Genomic DNA, 12,425 nt, shown 5'->3' on the forward strand with positions numbered 1-12,425 from the left:
AGGTGTTCCTAATAATTCTTTAGGTGAGTGTATATTCGTAATCGCAAATATTCTAGATTATTTTTTTTTTTTATCAGTAACCTCCATTCTTGCTTGTGGGCCAATAAGAAGGCTGCAATATCTTTGTCAGAGCTTAGCAATAAGCCTAGCAACTAATAGGAAAGTTGCCTACCCCCTTACTATATAGGAAACTCCCCAGCAGCCATTTTCTGCAGTTTTTTTTGCAGTTCTGAGAGAGAGAGCAGTGACATTGCTGTGCTCTGTGCTTTCATCTGGATCCTATTCCTTATCCAATTACATTAGATAGTTAGCTCATATATATATAATACAGATAGTTAGTGGGAGATAGTCAGTGTAGGTTAGATAGTGATATAGTGTAGCTGACAGGTTCCAGTGCAGGGTGTTAGGTAGTGTGATAGGAATTACTGTTTCTCTGCTGTCCATACATACATGCTACAGACATAGTGCTGTGATGTCACAACAATACTTAGTGTACCAATCAGTAATATCTACTCTGACCTGATAAAATCTGTGCATCATTAGTGCATTTATGTGTTTCAGACCAAGCACTTGGCCCTTTATCATTGCTATAGATTGCGGTTGTCTTTATGTTGTAAAGGAGGATCCTCCTTTACAACATAAAGACAACCGCAATCTATAGCAACTATTTCAAAATTCATGGTAAAAAGTTCGCAACTATACCTAAGTTCGTGACATCCCATGAACCGGAACTACGTATGAAGCCACTGGCGCCAGTTGGGAAAACATTCGTATATCTTAGATGTTGGCAAAGAATACCATAATCTTTGACATCACAGCAGAAACCAACACTTTCAATATACTACATACCTCTGGTGAAATATTCAACACTCACGTGAGTATGCAGGGGCGGGGGGCCTGGTGCAACTACTACGCGGGACGCTGCAGTCTATACACCGGATTCCGCCCGAGATCGGACCTGGCTTGTGAGTAAAACACACCATATAGAGCAGCGGTTCTCAACCTGGGGGTCGCGACCCCTTTGGGGGTCGATCGTCCCTTCCCTGGGGGTCGCCTGAGGCTTCCTATTATGCCCCCGTTCCCGCCCCCTAAGTGAGCCGCCGCCGCCGCAGTCAAGCACAGGGAGATGAGCGCTTCCATTGCGCTCATCTCCCTTGTAATCTGACTGTGCTGCGGCGGTGCAGGGGAGGGAGGGGTGTGTCCCCTTCCCTTCCTCTGATAGGCTGCCGGCGCACTAGGCCGGCAGCCTATCAGAGGCCGGCGCAGGCGGCGCGTGACGTCATCACGCCGCCTGAGCCTTACAGCGCTGGACACAGGCCAGAAGAGGCCTGCATCGCATCGCTGACACTGAGGTAAGTATGTGTTTTTTTTTATTTTATTACAATACTGGCACATGATGATGATGGGGGGGGACTTAATACTGGCTGGCACATGATGATAATGGGGGGGGCACTTAATACTGGCTGGCACATGATGATGATGGGGGGGGCACTTAATACTGGCTGGCACATGATGATGATGATGATGGGGGGGACTTAATACTGGCTGGCACATGATGATGATGGGGGGGCACTTAATACTGGCTGGCACATGATGATGATGGGGGGGGACTTAATACTGGCTGGCACATGATGATAATGGGGGGGGACTTAATACTGGCTGACACATGATGATGATGATGGGGGGGACTTAATACTGGCTGGCACATGATGATAATGGGGGGGGAACTTAATACTGGCTGGCACATGATGATAATGGGGGGGGCACTTAATACTGGCTGGCACATGATGATGATGGGGGGGGACTTAATACTGGCTGGCACATGATGATAATGGGGGGGGGACTTAATACTGGCTGGCGCATGATAATGGGGGGGGGACTTAATACTGGCTGGCACATGATGATAATGGGGGGGGGACTTAATACTGGCTGGCACATGATGATAATGGGGGGGGACTTAATACTGGCTGGCACATGATGATGATGGGGGGGGACTTAATACTGGCTGGCACATGATGATAATGGGGGGGGGACTTAATACTGGCTGGCACATGATGATGATGGGGGGGGACTTAATACTGGCTGGCACATGATGATAATGGGGGGGGACTTAATACTGGCTGGCACATGATGATAATAGGGGGGGGCACTTAATACTGGCTGGCACATGATGATGATGATGGGGGGGGACTTAATACTGGCTGGCACATGATGATGATGGTGGGGGACTTAATACTGGCTGGCACATGATGATGATGATGGAGGGGACTTAATACTGGCTGGCACATGATGATGATGATGGGGGGGGGACTTAATACTGGCTGGCACATGATGATAATGGGGGGGGACTTAATACTGGCTGGCACATGATGAAAATGGGGGGGCACTTAATACTGGCTGGCACATGATGATGGGGGGGGGGGGGACTTAATACTGGCTGGCACATGATGATGATGGGGGGGGCACTTAATACTGGCTGGCACATGATGATGATGATGGGGGGGACTTAATACTGGCTGGCACATGATGATTATGGGGGGGACTTAATACTGGCTGGCACATGATGATAATGGGGGGGCACTTAATACTGGCTGGCACATGATGATAATGGGGGGGGGGCACTTAATACTGGCTGGCACATGATGATTATGGGGGGGACTTAATACTGGCTGGCACATGATGATAATGGGGGGGGCACTTAATACTGGCTGGCACATGATGATAATGGGGGGGGGCACTTAATACTGGCTGGCACATGATGATGGGGGGGACTTAATACTGGCTGGCACATGATGATAATGGGGGGGACGTAATACTGGCTGGCACATGATGATAATGGGGGGGCACTTAATACTGGCTGGCACATGATGATGGGGGGGACTTAATACTGGCTGGCACATGATGATGATGGGGGGGATTTAATACTGGCACATGATGATGATTGGGGGGGCGACTTTATACTGGCACATGATTGGGGGGGCGACTTAATACTGGCACATGATGATGATGGGGGGGACTTAATACTGGCACATGATGGGGGGCTTATTACTGGCACGTGATGGGGGGCTCTTGTTACTGGCAGTGGCACGTTATTGAGGGCACTTATTACTGGCACATTATTGGTGGGCACTATAGGGGCATCTACTGAGGCCACAAAGAAGGGGTGTTTTATATGGGGGGCTCTGTACAGTAGCATTTTATACTGGGACACATTATGGTGGGTACTATGGGGAAGGGGGGAGAGGAGTACTATGGAGTCATCTACGGGGGCAATAAGAAGGGGTATTTTATACTTGCAAATTATGGGGGACACTGAGGGCATCTACTGGGGCACGATATATGGGGCATTTTATACTGGTACATTATGGGGGGGCACTAGCAGGAAGGGGGGAGAGGAGCACTATGGAGGCATTCACTAGGGGCACTATATAGGGGTATTTTATACTGGCACATTATGGGGGACATTAGCTCAACTGGGGGCATAAGGGGGTATTTTTTGCACTGTCACATTATAAGGAGAATTATTTCTACTGGGGGGCATTATGGTGGGCTCTATTACTCCCCCATGGTATGACCCCCTAGTAGCAGCACCAGCCTCTCCCTGCTCTGCTATCCCTCTGCCCCTTCTCCAAATCCTTATTATGAAATCTTTCTCATTAGGATAAAACACAACATCAGCTCCGCCGAGCCCCCGGCCAAGTGTTGAAGTGGCGTCCGAGATCCCCAAGGGCCAAGCCAAGTAACTGTAAGTGTTCATGTGAAATATGTTTGTTATATATGTACACTCCTGTGAGAGGCGGGGAGGGAGATCTGTGGATGACGCTGTTATAGGGAGGGAGATCTGTGGATGACACTGTTATGGAGGGAGAAATGGGGATGACACTGTCATGGGGTGGATCTGTGGATGACACATATAGCATAAGATGCTATATACGGTATGTGGCATCCACAGATCCCCCCATAGCAGTGTCATCCACAGATCCCCCTCTCTATAAAAGTGTCATCCACAGACAGCTGGACTTTTCTTCCCTGTTGCGGTTTTAGGTATTGGGTAAAGTATCGCAGCATTTCTAAGCGTACTTGTGTAAATGTATCTTTGTTATAGCTGCCCCCCTACTTTTGTCCTGGCCCCCAGTGTACCCCCCCAAAATTTGAAAGCTAGAGACGCCACTGCTCGTGAGATTTCCCTACCTCCTGACTTCCTGTCGCACTGCTAATGACGTGAGGAGGCGTTCCTGAGTTTTGACGATCTGCGCATGCGCAGACCGACAGTTTATGGAAAATTTCAGCGGAGTTCAGCTTCACGCCGGCCGGAATTAGCCGCGCTTGCGCACTGAGCCGTAATATTTCCCTACTGAGGCTCTCCTGCGCATGCGCAGTGTCCCGGTGTAAAGCTGAACTCCGCTGATTTTCCATAAACTGTCGGTCTGCGCATGCGTAGATCGTCAAAACTCAAGACCGCCTCCTCACGTCATTAGCAGTGCGACAGGAAGTCAGGAGGTAGCGAAATCTCACGAGGTAGGGTAGTATAACGCTACACCCGCACAACGGCAGCGGCCCCTTATCCTCGCGCACAGGAAGTGATGTCCTATCACTGCCTGTGCTTGAAGGAGCCTGACGTCTGGACGGGTGAGTCGGGCCGCCTGTCTGCTGAGGTCCGAGTTTTTTTCGTTAATGACACCACCGCTGGGCACCACTGCCACCAATGATTTAATTGAGCCTGGCTAATTTTATTTTAATTATTTGGCTGAGCAAGGCTTAATTTATTTGGGAGGACATGAATCACCGCTGATTTATATATTTGGGGGACCCTGAGCACTTCTGATTTATTTATTTGGGGGACCCTGAGCACCGCTGATTTATTTTTTAGGGGGTATTTGTTGTTTATTATTTAATATTTTATTATAAAAAGTCATTTTATAAGTGTTGGCAATCAGATATCAAGTTTATATTTCACATAATGATATATCACACCAATTGGGACATCTGGGCCAAAAAACGCATGTGTCCCCAAAAAACGCATAAAAAACGCATGGAAACTGCAAGAGGAAAAAAAAAAAAAAAAGAATTTTTTTTTTTTTTTTTTTTTTTTTTAAATCAAGGCTGTATAGAATCATCCCTTGATTATGTGGGAGGATTCCCTTGCAAACTGGGAGTAGCATGAACAACAGGTGTCCGAGATTTGGGAAGCAATCAAAGGAATGGATAAAAATGGAGGCAGAGCAGGCAGACACTTGACCACTGAGGAAGGGAGAGTGAATCTACCCGTAACGCGTATGGTGAAACAAGTGATGTACCTGCATTGAAAAGCCTCCGATAATACTGTATGGCCATACAGAAGAAAATCTCTACAGTAAAGTATTAACTATTCTTATCGTCGAAAGCTGCACCAAAGGAAATTGCGGAACAGAGTGGCAACTCCTGCGATCTTTGGAACTCCTGCGAAATTTAAACCAGCTTGCTGTATGGAGCGACTGAATAAGCCGGCAAATATTTAAAGCTCCATTGAAGCAATAGGGAGACAGCAGACGCTAGACGGTAAGCCAAACATCGATTTAAAGTTTTCTCCAATCCAAAGCTCATATCGAGCTTAAAAGGATCAGCTATAAGAGACTTTTCACATTATCAGGATTCCTGTGGACACTTTATGAACATATTGCGCTCCCAGTGAATACACCTACAACATTTTCAGTGACATTCAGTTTCCCAAATTGGGATAGAGCGCTAGAAGATAATACCCCCTCTTCCCAAATAACAGCATATACTTGAAGTTTCTTGGTGTGATATATATTATTATTGAATTTATCGACACTATTGAGTCATATGAATATAGTGTTGATCATATCTACCACAATATGTGACTGTAATGTTGTATATTATTGCTACATTGTTCTTATAAATTTTATTACTTGTATTTTATGGGGATATAATAAATATTTTCTGCACATGTCAATTTGGTTGCCAAGTGTATGAGTGCTCGCTCATTACTCTATTACTACAGTTGTTTATTATTTATTTTAAAGTTATTTATTTGGTTTACAAATATTTTGTATTTATGCTAAAGTTCTGTGGTTATGAATGAATACTTGTGTATTTGAATTAACATTTGGTGTATCAGTGTCTGTGCGTGTTTTTGGTGGGTCATCAGACCTAATTCTCCACGTGGGCCACGGGAGTTCCAGCCGGACACTGGGGTTGGCGCCACTGTATTTATGCAAACTGGTCACACATCTGCAGAGAGCAGGTATTGTAGAAAGCAGCTGCTGTGTTAAAGGCATTTGAGGTAAGACAGGGCAACACTTGAATTATTGTTCATCAGCTATTGTCATATATTATTTTCATTTAGATAACAAACCACCCCATGACAATGGATCGTGTAGAGAAGAACCATAAAATAAGAAAATATAGTGAGGATTTTTTACAGTATGGTTTTACCTCAATAATTACAGTAGGGATTGAGAAACCACAATGTGTTATTTGTTGTGAAGTTCTATCAGCTGAATCTATGAAGCCAAACAAACTAAAACGCCATTTTGATAGCAAGCATCCGAGCTTTGCGGGCAGGGATACCAACTATTTTAGAAGCAAAGCTGATGCACTCAAAAAAGCCAGACTTGACACTGGTGGCAGGTATTACAAACAAAACGTAGCAGCCGTTGAAGCTTCATATTTGGTGGCACGTAGAATTGCCAGAGCTATGAAACCTCACACCATTGGTGAGGATTTACTGTTGCCAGCGGCCAAAGACATTGTTCGAGTTATGATCGGAGACGAATATGTTACGAAATTGAATGCAATTTCCTTATCTAACGATACTGTTCGCAGACGATTAGATGACATGTCGACTGATATTCTTAGTCAGGTAGTACAGGAAATTAAATCTGCTCCACTTCCAATATTTAGTATCCAGCTTGATGAATCTACAGACGAGGCAAACTGTTCACAGTTACTGGTTTTTGTGAGGTATATTAATGATGGCGACTTTAAAGATGAGTTTCTTTTTTGCAAACCTCTGGAAACGACAACTACTGCACGTGATGTATTTGACAAAGTTGGATCATTTCTGAAAGAGCATCAGATCTCTTGGGAAAAGGTTTGTGGTGTTTGTACTGATGGTGCTCCAGCTATGCTAGGATGTCGATCTGGATTTCAACGTTTGGTACTGAATGAGTCCCCAAAAGTCATTGGAACTCACTGTATGATTCATAGGCAAATATTAGCAACGAAGACGCTGCCACAAAATTTACAGGAAGTTATGAAAAGCGTCATAAGTTGTGTCAATTTTGTAAAGGCGAGCAGTTTAAACAGTCGACTGTTTTCGCAACTGTGCAACGAGTTGGATGCGACACACAATGCTTTGTTATTTCATACTGAAGTGAGATGGTTATCAAGAGGAAAAGTTTTAAAACGTGTTTTTGATCTTCGTGATGAACTCAGAATGTTTTTTAATCAGAAGGCAAAACCACAGTTTGAGGCACTTTTCAGCGATAAAAGTGAACTGCAGAAAATGGCTTACTTGGTTGACATCTTTGTCATCTTGAATGAGTTAAATTTATCACTGCAAGGACCAAATGCAACGTGCCTTGATTTGTCTGAAAAGGTTCGATCATTCCAAATGAAACTTCAGCTTTGGCAAAAAAAATTGGATAACAATAATATTTACATGTTGCCTACCTTAGCTGCTTTCTTTGAGGAACATGGCATTGAACCAGACAAAATAATTACAATGATAATTTCTGTGAAAGAACACTTGCATATGCTTGAAGATGAAATTTCATTGTACTTTCCAAATCTACCGGATACCCCATTTGCTCTGGCCAGAAGCCCATTCACAGTCAAAGTTGAAGATGTTCCTGAGACAGCACAAGAGGAGTTCATTGAACTTATTAACAACGATGCAGCGAGAACTGATTTCTCTACAATGCCAGTTACAAAATTCTGGATCAAGCATTTGCAGTCATATCCTGTTCTGTCTGAGACTGTGTTGCGCCTTCTTCTTCCATTTCCAACAACTTATCTATGTGAAACAGGGTTTTCCAGCTTGTTGGTTATCAAGTCTAAATACAGAAGTAGACTTGTTGTGGAAGATGATCTTCGGTGTGCTCTTGCAAAGACTGCCCCAAGAATTTCTGATCTGGTGAGAAGGAAGCAATCTCAACCTTCGCACTAATGTTGGCTGTTTTATGCATACTGTTGCAAAATGTAGCGATGTTGTTTACTGTTGTTATATTAAGTATGTTACCCATGCTACACCATGCTTCAATACAAAATTTCATTTATTTGTAATTAGGAATAAATATTTTACAATATATAACATTTTGTCTTTGTGATTAATTACTCTGCTTTAATTATGTTCAATTTGTAGCAATAAAAATACATCCTGCATATCAGATATTTACATTACAATTCATAACAGTAGCAAAATTAGTTATGACGTAGCAAGGAAAAAAATTTAATGGTTGGGGGTCACCACAACATGAGGAACTGTATTAAGGGGTCACGGCTTTAGAAAGGTTGAGAACCACTGATATAGAGTATAACTAAAGCGTTTTTGTTGGTTTTGGAGTCGATTGTCTAGTTTGATTCGAACATTTTAATTTAATATTATAATCGAATGGTACAGTTCTAAGACTACAGTCATGAGAATATTTGAACATTGATTGTGGAGACACACAGATTTTTTATCCGAACATTGTCACAATCGTGAAAACGCACAGAAACTTTATGCGATAAACAATTATATTGCGATTATTATATCGATGGTTATACTGCAGTGAGAACAGATTTAAGACGGATCCTCCCAATAGTTCCTCATATTTTCGAATTCTACTGGAGAATATTGTTCTATTTTAAGTCTGGCCAGACTACACATTCTTTTATTCATATATGCATTTATTGTGTATTTATTCACTGTTTATGGTTATTGATTTTATCTGAATATTCTTATAATTAAAGTACCACTTACTCCAGGTAATAGAGAGTGCCCAGGCTTTTCCTATATAGCACATTTTTATAGATTGGGTGAATCTGTTGGCACATCCGGGAGACCTGACGCAGTAGTGCTACCTGTACATATTTTTCATTCAATCTTAAAAATGTTGCATCTATCTGCATATGATGATGAACTTGAATATGTTTCAAATGTTCTGCCAGCACACATGTGGCGTAACATAAAATGTCAATCACACTACATGAAAACCCACAATCAGCTGCTCACACTGGAAGCATTAGTTATGATATTATGTCTAATTATTTTTTGTGTTGCAAATATTTCATTATTTTACTACATAATAAAACAAGATGAAAGCAATAATTATAATAATCTTTATTTATCTAGTGCCAACATATTATGCAGCACCTTACTGTCACGACCATGGTTATGGCCGTGACTCCTTATCCGCATGCAGTTGCCTGCGGTTTTGGTTTTGTTGTCAACCACATGGTGAGGGCTGCTTGTTTGTTGCCTCACGTGTGGTTGCTGCTGGCAACATGTTTGTATTTGGCAGCATAGCAGCCTGAGCTGTTGCTAGGTAGCTTGCTGTCAGGTGCATGCGGGTACACCTGGCAACGTGTGTTTATATCTGTGCACTTTCCCTGTCTGGTGTGCACGGGGTTTATTGTGTGTGTATTCCCCTTTAAGTGGCTTCACTACGCTGTCTTGTGTTGAAAGGGTTAATTCCCTTTCCAGTGTGTGTCTGTGTGTGGGTGTGGCTACTTGGGGCTATTTAGCTCCTGCTGGATGCCAGTAGCTGAGGGGTACTCCAGCCATGCTGTTTGCTGGGGTCATCCTCCTGGTATTATACCATCTTCCAGTAAGGGCCACCCTTGTGGTCATAAAACCAATGTATGATGTTAAGTGGATGTGTTATCCTTTCTATGTTTATTACAGCTATGGATGTCCTGGTTACCTGTGTGTTTTGTGGTGTGCTGTCTACTTAGTGTTTGTGTGGACAGCAGTACTGGTGCATGGGTTCCAGTCAGCAAGGCTGTGGCAGGTAGGTTTGGAACTAGTCTTGTTCACCTGCCATATCCATATGTCTGTATTTGTTCCCCCTTCCTTGCAGCTTGGCCAGTGAGACTCCTGTTCGTCCGTGTCCTGGAGGAACAGGTCATCTTACCCTGCTCCTAAGTCCAGGGATTTCCTTAGGGCTAATAGGGATCCAAGGTTCCAGAGTATGAGCCCTCCTACCTTCTGGGTTGGCTCATACGGATAGGAGTCAGGGTCAGCATATGGGGCGCGATAGGAGGTGACCTGCTCCCTGATTCTGTGGTCCTGGCCTAGCAGCAACCATCCATCCGCTAACATCGCACGGCTGAGAGTTTTCCTCACTCTCGGTTGTGACACTTACAAATCAGAGAGTGCATGTACAGCTAAAATCAGATGATACACAGTAACAAACTAATCAATAATACAACAAAACAACAGAAATGAGGGTCCTACTCACAAGAGCTTACAATCTGTAGGGAAATAAGAATGATGTGAAAGACAGATCAATCCAACAAAATATCAGCATCAAAAACATATCAATTACAACACCCTCCCCAAAAAAAACTGAAACAAAAAAATAAACATTGAATGCAAGGTTAAATATAAAATAGCATCTCTGAAAAAGGGAAACAAGTAAAAGTAAAGTAATAAAAATAATAAAGTAGTAAAGTAATTAAAAGTATAATAACACGTAAAAGTAAAGGAGAAGATAAACTAGGAAATGAACAAAAAAAGGAATGGTTGTTTAAAGTTTTTCCAGTTTGCATCAACTTCCTTTATTATAATAATTTATGAAAGTACCTGTAATTTTGTAATGTATTTATTTTACCATTATTGCTCCTATCTTCCGTTCTGGGCTGTGGTCACATGACTATGTCTATGCAGATCTTTCTTATTTTCTTTGATGTTATGTCTGTGGGCTTGTCAAAACCGCAACAGGGGCAGTGATAGGGGAGTGTCTATGTAACTAGCAGGGTGGGAGAAACTATAAAGCAGCTGGGAGTTGTAAGGGACGGTGCCGGAGCTGAGGCAGAGAAGGGAGAAGTTCATCCTGGGTTTGGACAGATACAGCCAGCTATAGATGCATACTGGATGGAAAGAAACGGAGTGATTTGCTATATGGTAAAAACTCATCAAAACTGAAAACAAAAAAAAAAAATGCATGAAGAGGATATACATGAAGTAAGCAACTACATGAGCATATCTGTTAAAAACTACAGTAATAACAGAAAACCTGTATGAAAGAATCATGTTATGTGATTTGTGGGGACCAAATTCTAAACTAAGTTTTTGGCCTTAATCTTTACATAAAAAGTAAAGTATGAAATTTAGGTAATTAACAAGTGAAATAAATAATTATTTTGGACCATGTTCCTTATATATCACATTCTTAATAAATAATTGAACTGTAAATGTTATCCTATATTCCCCGATATAATGAACTTATGTAAATACCGTATTTTTTGCTTTATAAGACGCACCCCCAATAGTGGGGGGGAAATGGACGTGCGTATTTTAAAGCGAATACTAGTGAGCGCTTTTATTACGGAAGCGCTCACTAGTATGAATTATGTGCCGGGAGTTGGGAGCGAAGCGCCGCAAGCTCTTGTAGTACTCACCCTCCCTGGTCTTCCTTGCTGGGGCCGGCACTTCACTGTCCTGACCGCGTACAGTGTCAGGACGTAGTGCGCGCACTATGACCTGACGCTGCAATGAGTCAGGTGACAGAGCAGCGCAGGCCAGGAAGACAGGGGAGCACAACTTCTGCCGGAAGGGAAGAGGAGCCGTGGCGCAGGATAGGTAAGAGGAGGTTTATATTTTAATCTGATCTAGGGTCTGATGGGGTTTAACATTGAGGGCTGATCTGAGGTCTGATGAGGGTCTGACAATGTAGGCTAATCTGAGGTCTGATGGGGGTCTGACATTGAAGGCTGATATGAGGTCTGATAGGGGTCTGACAATGTGGGCTGATTTAAGGTCTGATGGGGGTCTGACATTGTGGGCTGATCTGAGGTCTGATAGGGTTCTGACATGGAGGGCTGATGTGATATCCTGATAAGGGGGTCAGATATGATGGCCTGATATGGGGGCCTGATCTGATGTCCTTATATTTATTGGGGTTTGATCTGATGTCCTGATATTTATGGGGGTCTGATCTGAGGATCTGATATGAGGTCTGATGAAAAATATATTTTTCTTATTTTCCTACTCTTAAACCTGGGGTGCGCCTTATAAAGCGAAAAATACTGTATAACAAAATAATGTAAGTGATGATTTTTTAGTTGGTCATAAACAAACAATAACCAATGGAAATGAGAAGTAGAAGTTTGAGTCCTTATTAAGTAAGGCTTTGTAAGATTGTAAAAAGCACAACTTTTATGTTTGAACAAAACAGTCTAAACCCTCAACAAGATTCATACGTTTCTGCCGAGCCAGC

General features: G+C 42.9%; 1 protein-coding gene across 1 annotated transcript; it reads left to right on the plus strand.

Moving 5' to 3' along the window:
* Positions 1 to 781: 781 nt before the first annotated feature.
* LOC120990746 (protein ZBED8-like) lies at positions 782 to 8,170 on the plus strand. The gene is made up of 2 exons (XM_040419651.1): positions 782 to 874; positions 6,347 to 8,170. Exons 1-2 carry the CDS (start codon positions 782 to 784, stop codon positions 8,168 to 8,170), a joined length of 1,917 nt encoding a protein of 638 aa, XP_040275585.1.
* The last annotated feature ends 4,255 nt before the right edge of the window (positions 8,171 to 12,425 follow it).

Source organism: Bufo bufo, chromosome 2 (genome assembly GCF_905171765.1).
Source record: "Bufo bufo chromosome 2, aBufBuf1.1, whole genome shotgun sequence".
Taxonomy (NCBI): Eukaryota; Metazoa; Chordata; class Amphibia; order Anura; family Bufonidae; genus Bufo; species Bufo bufo.